This window comes from Balearica regulorum, chromosome 2 (assembly GCF_011004875.1).
Source record: "Balearica regulorum gibbericeps isolate bBalReg1 chromosome 2, bBalReg1.pri, whole genome shotgun sequence".
Lineage (NCBI taxonomy): Eukaryota > Metazoa > Chordata > Aves > Gruiformes > Gruidae > Balearica > Balearica regulorum.
Genome location: NC_046185.1, coordinates 122244697 through 122262208, shown reverse-complemented (window position 1 = coordinate 122262208; position 17512 = coordinate 122244697). Strand labels below are relative to the sequence as shown.

General features: G+C 40.4%; 1 protein-coding gene across 3 annotated transcripts in view; it reads right to left on the bottom strand.

Moving 5' to 3' along the window:
• Positions 1 to 15504, bottom strand: part of SNRK (SNF related kinase) — a 44373-nt gene extending 28869 nt beyond the window's left edge. Inside the window, exons 1-3 of one of the 3 annotated variants that reach the window (XM_075745709.1) lie at positions 15210 to 15504; positions 3963 to 4061; positions 1918 to 2611 (exon numbers count right to left, since the gene is read on the bottom strand). In XM_075745709.1, the coding sequence (XP_075601824.1) occupies positions 1918 to 2506 (589 nt within the window). In that variant the 5' untranslated portion in view covers positions 2507 to 2611; positions 3963 to 4061; positions 15210 to 15504. The remainder of the gene's footprint in view (positions 1 to 1917; positions 2612 to 3962; positions 4062 to 15209) is intronic. The other 2 variants (XM_075745710.1, XM_075745711.1) reach the window with 2 other exon arrangements.
• Positions 15505 to 17512: the final 2008 nt, after the last annotated feature.

Genomic DNA, 17512 nt, shown 5'->3' with positions numbered 1-17512 from the left:
TTCAAATAAGGCACTGCACAGAATATTTAACAAATGCACTTTTCCATCTAATTTCAGAGGCCACTGCAATCAGTTACACTCATTCTTCAGGAAATTCTCAAAATGAAAAGACATAGAAGAACACAGAAGAACTCAACAGTTTGGATCTCTAGCTTGCCACTAATAAAACCAGAAGCAACTCACCTAAAACATTTCCAGTATCTTTCCAGTACCTGAAGGGGGCCTACAGGAAAGATGGTGAGGGACTGTTTATCAGGGAGTGTAGTGACAGGACAAGGGGTAATGGGTTGAAGCTGAAGGAGGGTCGATTTAGATTAGATGTTAGAAAGAAATTCTTTACTATTAGAGTGGTGAGGCACTGGAACAGGTTGCCCAGAGAGGTTGTGGAGGCCCCGTCCCTGGAAGTGTTTAAGGCCAGGTTGGATGGGGCTTTGGGCCAACTGGTCTAGTGGAGGGTGTCCCTGCCTGTGGCAGGGGGGGTTGGAACTAGATGATCTTTGAGGTCCCTTCCAACCCAATCCATTCTGTGATTTGACTCTTAAATAGAAATCATTTCATCAAGCATCACTGTGGCATCAACATGGATTTGCAAAACCACAAATAGCACAGACATCTAAAATTCCTAATTATAGCACACTTGAGAAAGTAGTTTCAGGTCCAGAAAACCCACAGTAAATACCTATTCAAAGTTAGAAGTCATGAAGTGATATTCAAATGTTTAAGCAAAGACCGTAAGATCTACTAGCTAAAAATATTTACATTAAATACAATGCAAGAATTTTTGTTCAGTAGTGTGCAGGAATACCTTGTCAGCATACAAAATTAGCTGATTGATTACCCCAGTAAATTAGCAAAAAAATTGCATAAGTCAGTCTTAATTTAAACCATCACTACAGCCACTACTATAACCATAGCAAAACACACAGAGCACCATGTACAGCGTCCTAACAGGTCTTAAGACAGCAAAAGTATCAGATACTGGGCACGGAAGAACAAGAGGCATGTTAACTACAATAACCTGGTTTTGAAGGATCATTTGGAATTATATGTACCTAAATTTGTTGGAGAAGCAAGTTCTACCTGAACCAACAGATACAAGCAATCTGTATGACTACAGGACATTATTCAGTGACTATCAATGTTTACAGCTATTTAAAAAACCCTCTAAGTTAATTCTAACAGCATACGCAGTAGACATAAGAGTAAGAGAATTATCTGTCATAGTCTGTCTAGCACACTCCACTTTCCAGCTAGAAACACGAAGACTAATTTACACATTACCATTTCTCTTACCTTTTCAAGAATTGGAAGCAACTGGGAACTCACCCCCTACTTTCAGTTCACAGTCAAGAAAAGCACAGACAATGGGAAGAGGGAGTTAAAACCTTAATTCCCTGTCTCCTCCTTCTATAGCCAAGTTCGTACTTATTAAAAACGGATTCCTACCACCTGGCAACTGAACACTTAAGTAGCCTGTGCTCACAACATCATTCTTATATGGCTAAACTGAGCAAAGAAAATCACTGAGTGGTTGGGGTTTTTTTGCGGGCAGGGGGTATGATATAAAAAATAAATTAAAACCAGGCACTTTTCTGAAAAGAAGTTGAGTCCTCTAACAAAACAAGTACAATACACACATTGCATTCACATTATTATTAATAGAAAGGTTAATTATGATGTATACAATGGCATAATTTCATACAAAAATAATTTTTAAGCATTTTTGAGTATGTCCGAGTATCTCTTGCAAACAGAGCTGCTCCAGCATTAACTCATGTATAACTCATCCAGGTTATAATATTATTTCTTGCCAACTAGCTGGCTTCCACATATGGCATTACCTCAAAACAGAAACAGAGCAGTACAACATCATGGTACTTAGGTTTAGATTACTGGTTGAATTCAAAGAGGACATACCCACTGCTGGTGCATCATATTCATCCCCAAGTAAAATTTCAGGAGCAGAATATGCAAGAGATCCACAGCTTGTTGTGAGCTTCTTTCCAGGTTGAAATTTGTTGCTGAAGCCAAAATCAGTCAATTTCACAAGTCCTTGTTTTTCAAAGAAGACCACATTCTCTGGTTTTAAGTCTCTATGAACTACGTGCAGTTTATGGCAGTAGGATATAGCATGAACTATTTGAGCAAAATATTTTTTTGCCAGATCCTCATTCAGACCTTCTTCATGTTTCATGATGTAATCAAACATATCTCCTCCATCACCTAGCTCTAAGATAAGATAAAGCTTAGTCTGGGTGTCAATCACTTCATATAGCCGTACTATATTGGGATGCTGCACTAGTTTCATGCATCTAACTTCTTGAAAAAGATGTCCAGTGGCTAGAGTGTCCAGTTTGGTCTTGTCAATTACTTTTACTGCTACTTTTTCACCTGTAAAGACATGCCGAGCAAGTTTGACCACAGCAAAATGGCCTCTGCCCAAAGTTTTATCCAAGTCATACAATCCTGCAATTTTTCCATCATATCCTCGTTTGAAGCCTGCCATTCTGTTTCAGAAGATGAAATAATATTTAAGCTCTTTGGATACGTGATCTTTTCATATAAGAGTATCTGATGCAAATAAATAGTCCATTGTCACTGCCAAGCATACCTAAAAATAAAGAGACAAGATTATATATTTGTATAAAAATAAGCAAAAATTATTATCCTGTAATTCCCTTAAAGTTACATTGGCACATTATTACAGATTACTTGTGAAATTCTTCAGGGGTTTTTGCAAAGGGTTTGATAAGCCATGCTGTGGTAGCCAACAGATTTCTGAAATCACATTATCAGTATGCTTGAAGAAAGTGAATTTCAACAGCGCAATAATGAAAATTTCTCTGAAACTCAGTGGCCTTCATGTTCTTGAGTTAGAAACCTTGCAAGCAACACTTGAAGAAATTAGTATTACAAGGACTGTTAAAATTGGCAAAGCTGAAATGTGTAACTTTCCCAGCTACATTAGAAATCAGCTGGGCAGCACAGAATATTGACAAGAGGAACATGCTTGATTTATCTTATTTTTGGCATATTCCTTCATGTTGCAGCATTAAAGAGCTCTAATATGAAGTTCTGATGGCATGACTTTGGGCTTTTACCTTCTCCCTTTAACAGCTTCCTGTTTAGCAAAGCTCAGACTAACATACAAGACATAATTTTGTTACTCTAATTAGTTTGAGCATTATCAATCAATACTGTAATTACAACAAATGAACAAAGCTCTATAGGCTGAAATGAAACATTTGGGTTAGATGTACTCTTAGTGCTAAATAAAATCTCTTGTTAAATATTTTGACTGGACTTATAAAAACTGGTGTTAAAAAGTTTGCATGTAGACTGCATATGTTCAGTAGTCCTGGGAATGAGTCAGGAGAAGGGGAAGAAAAGTGGGAAGGAAGGGGAGAGAACTCAAAAGTTCAGCTCATTTGTGCTGAACTCCTGCTTACCAGTTAATTTGGCATTTAACCAAACAAGATGGAACTTATAAAACATTCATGATCAAACCTGGTTTTGAAGGTCTTATATCCCATTGTCCTTCCCCCCCCGCCCCAAAACCTCCCAAAAACTTTTCCTGCATCTTAAACTTAGATCAAGGTTCAAATAAAAATCTGTAGCTATCAAAAAGCTAACCATTTTCTCACTTTGAGTGCAAAGTAGCTGGAAATATGAAAATTAGATGGCTTATTGCCAACTCAAAATACAGAAAACATAGCTCTTTAGAATATATTTTCACAGTTTCAAAACTGAACTTCAAAAACAATATCTTTGAAAAGGAAGCTGGCAAACAAACAGCCCCTTACATTAGTTATTCTCAAGTTGAAATGTAAGCATTAGATTAAAAACACTCCCTGCTAAACAAGTTATTTCACAGGCAGTGAAACTAATGAACCTGGTTTCATATGGATTCAATTACAAGGTTGGGGGTCCTGTGAGGACTCTCTGATGTTTAACAAGCTCACCTTACTGCTTCTCTCAGCTGGAGCCATGGTATAACCTCTTCTCTATCCAGCTGTCTACGGCCACAAAGTCCGTGGGAATTCAGTTTGAGACCTCCACCCCTGCAAAATTTGAATGAAATCAATCAACTTCTGAAGCCTCATAACTTAGAAAAGGAACAGGGTAAGTGTAACTACCATATAAACATTGGGGTTTGGGTGTTTCTCTTTAAAGATAATCATCAAGCTTTAAAAAACCTTCATTGGGTTTTGTGTTACTGTACCCTTGCATTCTGCTATTAAGCACTATGCTTCAGATGCTCTTCCAAAAACCACTCCGCTTCACTAGAAGATGCCATACTATCAAAATTGGGTTTGGCGTATCTGCTTCCCAACACAGCCCATACTGCTCATCTTACAAAGCTTCCCCTACCACTCCCAATTACCCATGTAATACCATCTCATCCTTATTCCAGAAAGCACAAAACTAGATTAAAGCATGCTACATTAAACCAAATGCCCATGTCAAACAGCCTCCTACCTGGTAAGTAACCATTAAAGGATGCACAGGGAAGAACACAGCACAACGGCAAGCATAACAAAGATAAGGCGAGTTTCATTATCTAAGAGATGCAGAAACTTCTTCACATCAGAGGGCAGTGGCTTTATGTTTAATAATGCTTTATGGATTCCACTCCACCCCTCCTTGTGAAACTGGGCAGGTGCTTTATTAGAGCATGTGAATTTTTAGTATCAAGAACACCCTGGAACAAGGAGTTTAATAGCTTAACTATGTGCTGTGAGAAGAACCACTTCCTCTTGTTTGTTTTTAATCATCTGATAATTTGTGCATCTTCTCATTCAGTCTGTTCCAAAACAAGAACTATCATACTCTATTTACCTTGCCTCAAGCAACTCACAGTTTTAGCTTCCTCCCTTCCCAGCTTCAGTTCAGTCTTGTTCAAGTCCTACTTTTGTTCCAGAGGTTATTCCACAGGCTTTAGCATTCTTCTCACCTTTCTCTACACATTTTCTGGTTTGTTCTATACTACTTTCTTAGGCCAATTTGGGGTTTTTAACTACTACTGAGCACTGACATAATGTTTTCATGTAATGCTTTGTTATATAATGTACCATCATACTGACCTAACCCTCAAAATGCAGCCTAATGTAAAATAGTCCATTTACACACATAAACCACCTCACCTTAACCTGTATGAAGCAACAGGGGAGATATTAATCAGCTGTGCCCCATATGGCTGTGCAATGCCAGAGTCTCAATCCTAAAAGGATTGCAAGCATTTAACAGAAAAAAACCCCACCAAAAATCCCCACCCAAACACACTTTATAGAACTGCTGTCTCCACAGCACCCTAATCAGACTCTTTACTGCTTCTAGATTAAAGAAAATAAAAATAAAAGAACACACAGACAACTTTTTTTACTGCCACTAGGACATCATGCCTCCTTACAAATCTGTTTTAACTATAATGCATCCTATAGTCAATACCTTATACTAAACTACTTAACAGTTTTAGAACCCTTAAATTTAAGAAAAACAAAACATCATAAAAGTTGTGTCAAAACCAGCCAGACATTCCCTATGCAACTGAAGCTACCAACAACACAAACTCCAGTGCTCAAGTTTTTACAGACCGTTTATTTCTGGAATGTTAAGTCAAACCTCAAGATTTACATCTCTATTCACACGAATTCATCACATCCTACAAATCTGGCCCAGATCATGAAACACCTTTACTCTCCGAGGAGAAGACGCATGGCTTTAAGATAGATTTTCTGTTGTGTCTCAGATTCAAAAACAACACCTGCAAACAAGACAGAGCTTTCTTAGTGCGTGGCAAAATCAAAGTTTTGTTACTGGAAGGGGTAAGAAAGATGGAGGTTAAAACTCAGTCAGTTTTGACTTAGCTTTTCTTTCTTAAATTCAAGAAGGTTTCATCCCTGCAATGCAAAAGGCAGAGAGCAAGCCCAGCCAGATGTAACAATGTAACTTGTATGAATTTAAGTAACTACAACACTCAGCAGTAAGGAAAGATTTATACTAATTATTTTGTTCACTTGGCACACTCTCAACCATCTTTATATAAACTCAGCAAGTGTTTTATCTCTAAATGACAGAGTACACATAAACATCAACTTGTCAACAAAATTCCAGCAAAAATCAGTTATGCTTAAGCCATGGAGAAATACATCAGACAGTAATCAATAGGATAAAAGCTTACAGAAATGTAAAATAAACTATGTTTACTAATGTTGCAGCCCCATTAGCTGAAATAAAATTAATGCAGATTTATTAACAGTTTAACATAAAGTCTCCACAATACCTCCACCAACTAACTTTTAATTCTGTGGTTTTAAAATAAATTTTCAGAGATGAGGCTCCCACAGCTAAACACAAGGATCTTAAACACACACATGGTTTGAAGTGAATATACCAAAATTACAAATTGTTCATTAGTAGGAAATGGGTACAAAACTGTCATAGTGCATATAGATATAAACCTTGATTACAATTTAAATATGCTACCTAAAGGATCACACTTGCTATGCCAATACTTTTCAGAGAAGTCATTTCTTTGTCTCAGTTTCTCTCTAGAGTAAGAAGGCAAAATTTTGAACGCACTGAAGGATCAACTAAGAGTGCAGTTTCACAAGGTACCAGCTATCCAGCTGAAGCCTCTTTGTGACCCTTTCTTTGCAGTTGTCTCCTTAGTTACATCAGTAAAACTTTTGGGGCTAACTATAAATGGAATCACCTAAAACTTCCAGATTTAACATATCATGCTCCAAAACAAGGTTAGTTTTAATGACAGATCATTCAGTGATCCAGTTTACAATATGACCTCTGGGATAATCAAAATTTTGACCAGCCATACTTTGCCAGCAAGCCAAACTACAGTCTGAGGAAATACATTTAAGAGCCAGTTATGTCACAGAAAATATTTACCTTTCTTTTAATTCACATTATCTCAAGTCCTTTATAAGTTCATTTTTCAGCATTAGAGAGTTTGGGCTTTCTAGTTGGTGAGCTTACTAACCATTAGCAGCATTTAATCCATGTGGCAAATTCTTGTTTTCAAATGCAGTCTTCCCTAACTATAGCAGAATTCAGCTATGCCCCGATATTCATTTTATGCAATGTAGACATTTACTAGTAAGTAGATTCAGAACAGATCCTTCCTTTAACAGAAGCTTATATATCCTATCCCACAAAACACTGCAAACAGCCTCTGTACCAGAGATCTGCAGAAGCCGTTCTGTAATATCACATGCATCCTATTAAGAGGTTTAACAACAGTACTGTGATTCAACTATCTCTAAAAAATGGATGAATAGATCTCTAATAGATCTGTTTAGAAAGACAGCATGTTTCAGAGACACTAGTTTTTCTTTAAGCAATTCATCCTGTCCAAAAAGTTTCATTATATTATACATTATACTCAAGACCAGCCTAGTTCATCTTACCTTAATGTGTGTATTAGCTACTTTAGAAAAATGAAGACTCAAGGTCTCATTTCAACAAAATGTTATAATACTATCAATGCAAAAGCTTCCCTGCATTATCAGGCTAACAGACATAAAAGCTGAAGTAATCTTCACTGGGACTCATCCGTCCACAGACGGCTAACCATTCCCGTCTCTCTTCACGATAAATGGAGACTCAGTCACCACAGATAAGAGTCTATGATAAAACAAATTGCACCCTAAAACAGATAGCTAAATAGATCAAATGAAAGCAGATAGCTAAATAGATCAAATGAATCATTTCTTAAAAGCACGCATTTTTGTTTTCTGTAACAGGAGTTTGGGATGACTACTTCAGTGGATGTACATATTATATGCATCCACAAGATAGATTAAATAAATTTCCCCGTTTCTCCTTTTGCTCTCTTTTGTCTCAGATGAATAACAGTATCTATACCAATTATTTATTTACTACATAATTATATGTTGAGTGTAAGACTTATGTTGCTGTTCTTCCTAGAAACAGTAAATGAAAATTTGACATAAACTGATCTCAGAGATCCAGAAGCAATTTTTTTTTTACTCTGAAAGCAATTTGTACAAATCATTAAAATTTGAGAGCAAACTGAAGGAAGTATCAACTCAGTATCCAAACTGTGCAAGCATATTTTTTCCACGTTCTTCCAATATTTCCTATCAATTTTTATCTGCTACCCTACTAGAAGATACCTTCACAGCCTAATCCATGAGCCTTTAAAAACAGTCTATCTTTGTTACTGTATGAGACAACTTATATGTGATGTTCACAGTTTGTCAGTCTACTTTCCCCCAGAGGCCTTTCGATCCTTTTATATAAGGAAGAGCCAACACGCCAGAAACAGGTACAAAGCATTGCAAGAGTGAAGTGCGAAGAACATACACACTTAATGCATACCACATATTCTGAAAACTAGTAATGATTCAACAATTCCTCCAGAGTATTTGAAACTTTAAGCCTCATACTACCCAATATTCCTGGAATACTGAAGACACAATAGGGGACTTGGGATCCCAAGAACCTGTATTCTCCTTTTGTTTCCACACACAGGTGTCACAGCCCAGCAAAGCCCTTCCTCCCACACCTTCCTGTGACCTAAGCCTTCACAACTACCATTCAAAGGTACTCAAAGAAGCGATGGCAATCTATACCTGCCCTACAGCCAAATGCTTTGCAGATGCAGCATTCTTAGGGGGTGGGGACAGTGGCATTACAATTCAGCCCTTATATACACAATGTTATCTAATGCTTTATTTTCCACTTTGCGTGACTACACCACAGCATACATGCATATCTTCGCCTTCACTGATGACAAACCCCATGAACTCTCCTGCTCCTGACAAATTCCACAATAAAACACTACTGTAGATTTTTCAAGGCATACGTGCACTTTCATTTTCATATTAGGCCTCACAGTCATCTTCCACAGCATCAGCATCCACCTCACAGTACGTTACTAAAATGTCAAGATGTATCAGCAAGTCTCTCTACCATATCAGCATGGCTACACCTAAAATGATGAAGATAGAGTTATCAAGTAGTTCTATGTTCCAAACATAAAAAGAATTAACTTGCATAATTTAATGACATTCCCTAGTTTTAAATAGTCTCCAGAATTTGGTCTGAAAAGATATGGGAGCTGCCAATTGCCGATGAATTTTTGCTATTAAACATTTGGGAAGCCTGTAGTGAAGTGTTAGTGCTTTGTTATTTTAGGATGTATTGCAGGCAGAGCTACTGAAGCTTAGCCTTAACTCTTCTTAGAATCCAGAAATAAAAACAAATGCTAACAAGAATGCTTCAACTCTAAGGTCCATTGTTCAGTGAACAGCCAGCAGCAGAAATATTTGGCAGGCAAATAAACTTAAAACATTGTTCACGGACCTATAAACAAAAGGTTGGAGGGGGAAGAGGTAGCATTATGTATTTGAAAAGAAATAAAAGTTACTAATATTGTTTTGTAAGAGAAAATTATGAGAGCCTGCATGACCTGAGATATAAGAGCAAGGCTTTGAGGCAGCTACAACGTATGAGAAAAATAAAATTTAAATATGACACGCGATTCAGGGTTATCATCAAATAATACATTTGTGTCTTAGGCAATAAATTCCCAAATGTTTAGACCTACAAATTGCTGTCTGCCATCCTGTTTTCTTGAAGTCACAGTACAGTTACATCAAGTATGGAAAGTTTAAACTTTCCTCTTTCACACAGGTTTGCAAAGCTGCAGTGAGCTGTTTGCAGAACATAAGTAAACAGCAAGCTAAAATTTGAGAACTGTGTTGTAGAAACTCCACTAGATAGTCAATATCTTTGTGAGAATCATCTTCAATACAGACAAGCAAAAAAAGCCACTGGATCTAAATTGGTCCTTCAAGGCCCCCCATTTTAAAAGTCAAGAATGTATATTTCCTCTTTCACAACACATAGGCAAAAGAAAAAAAAAATACAGACAACACTGAGGTAGGTATATCCTGCAAAGTAATAGCAGGATAGTAGTAGTAATAGCAAGCTTGTGATTACAGACTAGACACCAAAGCTATTAAGAGGACATAAGTGCTAAGTGATCAAACTATAATCCACTGACAAACCCACTATTAGTAGTCACTGGCATTGGTTCCAACCACCTCTAGTTGTGAAATGTGTTAAAAGCCCAATACTTTCATAACCTCACTGATCATCACTGTAGTTCACAAGGCACTTTCCATTTCTACACAATCTGCCTTACGGATTTCAGAACTCAGCAGTAGCTTGACACCATTTAAAGTCCTCACATCAGTCACAGCTCCAAAAGCAATTAATTTCATGTCTCTGTTTTCCTCTTGTACCTACTCTCCAAATCCAGTATGTAGCTAAACAAATAAAAAAGTAATACAAACAGACACCATCACCCTGTTCACATATCAGATGCTTCAGCAACACACCACTAGAGATCTAAAGCTGCTCTTAAAGTACTATTGCAGAGGAAGAGAAGAATACCAGACCTTCCCAAATGGTCATGTCCCCTAAATTATCTTCTGCAAAGTAGTATGCAATAACATCTTTTAAAAATTACTTGCTCCACATTTTATGATATCTTGCTAGTATTTTCTTTCTGTATCTGTAAATCAGTTATAAAACTCTGTTCAGATCTTGTGATGTCACGATGTATAAAAAAATTAGTTTCAATTGAAATGATCATGTTTTGCAGTTCCTACTGAAATAAAAATTTCTCCTTAGCTACAGGAAATTAACACAGTATCTTAGTTACAGACATTCATAAACCTAACCAATCAAGATGTGGTATCAAAGAAGTCTGAAGATCACCGAAACCAACAAGCTTTTCAGTCAACCATCTTATAAGCAGCAGATAACTCATGGTAGTTGGACCCTCTAGCCCAAAATTATACTTTTCCAATCTTGATAAGCAGTATCCAAGTAAATCTCACGGGCTTTAATATTCTAAACCTCATCAGGTTTTCCTTTTTTCTTCTTCCTCCCGTCCTCAAAAAAATAACTAGGAACATGAAACTGATGAAGAAATACTCTGCATATCAGACAGAAGTCATATTATTGTGATTCATGACGGTATCGCTATCTTTTAGACAGGATGCTACATCTTTATTTCCAGAAAACCTACTGCAGGAATTTTGCAGAAAACAGACAACTCAGATTCCTATTCTGCCAATCTGGACACTTTTAGAGGAATCACCTCATCTACTCCATGTTCATGAATTCTTAGAATTGTTTCATCTCTTTCTAATGCCTATTTATTAACATTACCATGTAATTTTCTGATGCCAGTGTAGCAAAGACCACTAACAGGAACTCTAAACATTGCACCATTAATGAACGAGCACTTCAGTGTGGCTTAACACTTTAAGTTACCACTGTTATAACAACACCCAATGTCAACTGTTATAACAACACCCAATGTCACCTTTGTTGCGTAAATTCAGAATCACAAACATGGTTTTTATTCTGTATCAAGGGAGGTGAAAGCATCAAACACTAGCTCTAATATGAGTAAATAGATGCAAATATGCACATGTATTGTTAGTGCCTATTATAAGCAATAATAATTTCTATGAAATTTCTTAAGAATGATCTCTGAGCTCAAATTTCAGATTTATTTGTTTAGCAATCTCTTTGATAAGTCAACTCCATACTTAAGTTTTATGTCTAGTTGCCTCTGGGATACTTACATTTTCCTTCTAGTATATAAACTACTTAAACCTTAAGAAATAGCACCTACCCCAACCTACAGTTACTTATTTTCAATACTTTATCCTCATTTATACCATCCTAAATTAGTTAGGAACTGGCAGACACCTAGAATTCACCATGCTTGAACATGAGCTAAAATTATAGAAGTCTAGGCTATCATCTTATCTCTCAAGTAAAGTTGGTTTAAGTCCAGTCAGTAGCTAGATAGGAGACTGCTGCAGAAAACACAGAACGATATATGAAGAGTAAAAACCAGCCTGTCAAATTCAGTCCAACATTCATGTCCCAACATTGTTGTAGAAGATCACTGTACAACGGAGAGATTCAGCTTTTCAGAAAGCAAACATGCTCTCCTTTATATTTCACAAGTGTAAGAGCTACACAGCACTTTTTCCTCATTAAGTCCTTAACATTGGTGACTTAATCAACTTATGTGTACTAGAACTCTGCCAGGGTAAGTTATCCTAGAATTGTTAGTGAATATGCAGTTTTTCAAATCCTCTTAAGCTCTTACATAATACTGTTATGTGTATAAAAACAACAGCTACTTTACATTATTACAAGAGCTGTAGGATACCTGTTAAGTGCTTGAAAGTAGCATGACAAGCAAGATGCAGAACCTCATAGGTTACTAAAGTTAAGAGCTTAGACAATTTAATATTACTATATTCATCATAACTGCAGTTCAGCCCTATATACAAAAGAGAGTGTCCCTGATCTCAACCGTGTTTCATCAGTTTCTTATTTCAAGACGTAAGTAGAAAACACGAATAAGTAGGAATGCACAGAAGTTCATGAAGAAGTTCTACAGCTACAGCATTTCAGTGGAATTTTGAAAGGAGACAAAATCCAAGAGAAGTAGTGCATTATGTCATGAGACACACATTCTGAGGAAAAAAGCTAGCTGCACCAGGATATTGTGCCCTTGAAAGCAAGGCAGGCAAAGCAAGACAAAGGTGCTAGTTTGGCATTACAGTTGGGATAAAAAGGACAATGATACACTGAAGGTGCAGACTGAAAAAGAATTATTCAAATATGATCTCAAAGGCAGCAAGTTAGAGCTTTAAAAGAGATCAGGTTGGTCAGAACAGTGCATGAGGAAGATGACTACTGCAAGTAGAAGAATATCTGCAGTAGCACATCAACATGCATACTCTTGTATTTGTTTAAAATAATCAGAACGCAGACTGTATCTAAAGTGCAACCACCCACACCACATGGGAATATCAGTCCTCATAGCAAGACTATTCAAGGACCAGCAGTAACCTGTACAGAAATTTCAGCATCCAGAACTCAATCTGTACTTTCTTGCTTCTCAATTGTGTAAAAAAAAAAAAAAAAAAGAAATACACAGTTTATCATTGAGTCCACTTAAGATGTCATCTTCCCTTTTCCCTGTTTTTGTTGGAAGGCTTAGGTGTGGATCACAAAGATTCTCTTAAGAGCCAGGTGAATGTGCTGTCTTAGATGATACCTTGCCTACCAGGCATTTTTGGCGTTATGTTCTTTTACCAACCACTTGAAAAGTCATGCCATCATTCTATCACTTTTCTGGTCATTTAGAATATTCAGGAAAAATGTGAGACAAGACTGGACTTTCTCCTCCTTAGCTTTTATTGTTAAGTCATCAAATCTGAATGTTTTCATGCACTAGAAGGGGCAGATATTAGTCTATTTAAGTTAACATTTCAATGTGTTCCACAAGGTAAAAACTGATTGCATTATGTAGCAATGACTGTTAGTTCTTGTAAGTTTGTTTCAGATTCCTTCTTTCTAAGGATCAGCAATAGTACAAAAATAACCACCAGCCAAGTTCCCACTTTCTGTTATATACTTAGAGCTATCAAATCCCCCCCATATCATTCATTAACCCAGTTCATGGTGCATACCTTACAAGAACTGCTTCATTCTAACATAATAAACATTTGCTTGTAAACACTTCTATATATATTTCATTTTGCTGAGATTCATTAAACTGGTCCTTCCCCAGAGCCTGAAGATCTAAATATATCCATAATAAACAACTCCAAAAAGCAGCCTATATGACTAAGTAGCAACTGCACTACAGAGGGCAGGCGTAAGCAGATTTGCATGCAATTCATTCATGCTAGATGGCTGTAAATCATACAATACACTTCAGCTGCTCCAGGAACTGCAATGGTACCATTGAGGAAACCACTCCTTTGCATATCTACTCTTACCAAGGTCTTGAAAGCAAGATGATCAGTAAGAAACTATCTATACATAAGTAAAAACCCAAAGCTTTTTATATGCCCATATCAAGCTTTCTCCTTCACAGGTGTTCTAGTGTCCCTTACCAATAAAAATATCCAATCTGAAAATAGGTCACACTTGTCGCCAACCGTCCCCCAGCCAATATAGGCTTTTTCCCTAGCGGATGTTCTCCAATACTTTATTCAGTCTACTTATTAAAGAAACACCACCAAAACCAACCACACATCTGTCCTTCAGTTATTACCAAGACCATACATCAACCACAAACATCTTGAAAAGTAATCTTCCATAAATTTTGCTAGTGGAGTACCACCTGAGTGCCAAAACCCACCTAGTAAAAACCACAAAGACCCCTCTCCAGGACTCGCCTACTTATCTGACCAATTTCTATAGTAATCTAAAGGCAGTAAATTCGACACAGTAAGTGTACTGACAGCAGCAATATGCGTATTGACAAAGAACGAGGGACACTTGTGCTTTCAGCCTGTGTCAGGGGCATGCTCCAGCTCTGCGAACAGAAAAGACGCCAGCTTGCATTCTGAGCAAACCTGTTGGCTATGTACCTGGTTCCGAGGGGTAAGATGCACCGTCATTCCCCCAAAACGCACCCGTGACCGGACCGACTCTCTAACCGGAGAGCTTTCGCCTCGCTTGTTTATCTTTTTTTTTTTTTCCAAGCGACAGAAAATAGACGGCGGAACTGGCGAGGGCAGCAGGGTGGCGGAGGGGCAAACTCCCCGCCACTTTTCCCGCGGTGACCCCGCGTACGCTGCTCCAGGGCGAACGGCGAGGACACGCACCCGGGCGGACACGCACGGGCACAGACACGCGCGGGGTCAGATGGCAGCGGCGCGGCCGGCAACCGGTCACACGCACGCCTCGCCACACGCGCTGCTCCCGCCGCGGGGACGGGGACGTGTCGCACGGACACTGCCTCGGAGGGGGAGAGGACTCGCGTGGGGCACGCCGGGCTGTGCCGCGCCAGGGGGCACAGGAGGCTCCCGCCGGGAGCCCGCCGTCCCCGCAGTAACACCCGCTTCTCCCCTCCCCCAAATCCCTCTCCTCAAGCCCCAGGCGGCACCGACACACCGACCTTCGGCGGTCGGGAAACGTCCCCCCATCGCCTCCTCCTGGGCCGTGGCCGCCATTGGGCCGGCCGGGAGGAGCGCGACGGGCGAGGCCGGGTCCGGGAGAAACGGAAAGGCGAAGGGAGGGGAGGACGGGAACCCACCACACCCCACCGCGCCGGCCCCGTCCTCACCGGCCCTGCCCAAGCTGAACCTGACCCAACCCCGCCGGCAACTTACTGCCTGCAGCAGCGGCGGCGTCTCCTCGGGCCGCCGCACCCCGCGCCGCCCCCTGCATGGGCAGCAGCCGCCGCGCCTGCCCTCGGGAGCGGGGACGGGGAGCGCAGCGGGAAGGGAGGGAAAAGGGGTCGAGGACAGCAGCGGGGAACCTCAGCTGGGCCGCGGAGGCTCAGGGGCGGCAGCTGCGGCGACTCCTACCCCGCGACCAGCTGGCTGGTTTGCGCTCCGCCGGGCCCTGCCGCTGCGGCGACTCCGAGACGCAACTGACAACAACGGCCGCGGCAGCTCGCGGAAAGCCGTTGGGGGGGGGGGGGGGGGGGAGGAGGGAGGCGGGGGCGAGGCGGGGCAACGGACACCCGCGCGAGCCCGTGAGTCGGGCACCACTGCGCCTGCGCAGCGGGGAGGCCGCGCCATTGCCGTCACGGCCGGCCAATGGGGGAAGGGAGAGCGCGTTCGACGGCGGCGGGGCGGGGCGGGGCGGGGCGGGGCGGGGCGGGGCAGCGAGCGGCGGGTGGGGAGGGGAAGGGGAGAGGCCGCCTGAGGGAAGGGCAGGAGGGGGCACTTGAGGGGACGGGGTGGGTCGGCTGGTCGGCCGGCGGCACTGCTGTTCCTGCCCGCCCTGGGCTCCGGCTTCGCAAAGGTTCTGCGCAATTCGCCCTGGAAATGGCAAAAATAAGAGAGGAGTGCAAAGCGTTGAAGGTCTGAGGAGAGGGCGAAGCCCGCGGGCCCACCTCCTGGGTTGGTGGCAGCTCTGCCAGTCGTTCACTGCCCCTCTCCCTCTGGAGGGGATGCTGGACGTGGTGAAATGGCCATACCAGTGTTTCCTGGCTGATACCATCGCAAGTGAAAGCGGTAGAAACAATAGCATATTAATAAGAGTATAGAGATGGCAGCCTTTGTGTCCTCAGCAGGTTGCTGAGGTAGCGATGGTATGTGGGCAGATTCCCCTGTGGTGAGAAGGACAGGATAAAGATGGGTGGTGGAGGTTGGCTGGGAGTAAGGGTAGTGAAAGGAAGGGATGACATTGAGGCTAGTAGGAAAAAAAGTAGGCCAAGGAATGAGCCTGACAGGTGTTTTGGAGGGAAACAGCCATATATGTAATGAAGGGGAAGGAAAAACCTTGAATAATTGTGCTACAGAAGCATTCGGGCTCCTACGTGCTAAGGGGTATGAGCAAAGCAGTTGCTCAGAGCATCAGAAATAATGCAAGACTTTCCTCCAAAGATCAAGGAAAGAAAATCTTTGAATAGCCAGGGAAAGAAAAGACTTAAATGTGGCACTTTGCAAAGTGCCCCTTTTTTCAAATAGAAATGGCCAATCAAGGTATGTGGAAAGAGAATACAAAAGATCATTATACTGAAGCCCATTTTTAAGCAAATGTTTGATAAATGCTTTTTGCTTTTCCCCATGCTTTGACAAAATTTAGATGTCATTCCTTCATGAATAGCTTATATTACTTTGTACAGCAGGGGCTATTGAATTAACCTGGAATTTCTTAGGTTGAAAATAATCATTTGTGAATAAACTCAACTAGGAAATACAGTTCAGGAAATGACTAAACTGAAATAGTGTCATCATATGTAATAAAAAGGACCTCATGATGTCATATTTTAAGGTTTCAAAAGAAATAGAAAAAAATACATAAAGATTTCAGGATTGATCACTGCTTCCTAATGAGAATGTCTTCATTTTGTTGTCCTTTAAACCATTCAGTAGGCCTGATTCTCCACTCCTGCACCAATTTGACACCAATAAACCACAATTGATTGCTGAATTCACACGACAGATCTGATGTAAGAGACTGCAATAACCAGCCCATCATCTCTGGCTGCCTGCTCGTAATTGATTTCTCAAGTCTGAGTTTGCACCAGCATGCAACCTGCACCACTTGGATTTCTGAGCCTACTACAGTCAGATGACACCTAATGTTTATGGTTCTGTAAAACTTAAGCCTAGATTCTGTCTCTTGCTTTCTAGTTAATAATAGCTATGATTTCCACTTGTTTTTCTGTTTGATTTGCATGTTGGAGAAGGCGCATCCTTACAAAGACCATATACATATGAAAGTTATAATGATACTTCAGTTCAGTGTTACTAAATCTCCCTTTGCAAAATACTTTGCCCTAAAGGACTTTTTTAATATTTGCTCAAACTCACGTTATCTGTTACATGGCCATACAGGGTATCGCGCTCAGATGCACTCAACCATTCAGTGTGTTTGCATGTGTGTTTGCTTATGTGGGAGAACTAGTGGGTGGAAAAGGATAAAAAAATAATATTCTCACCTGTGATATTGCTGTTGG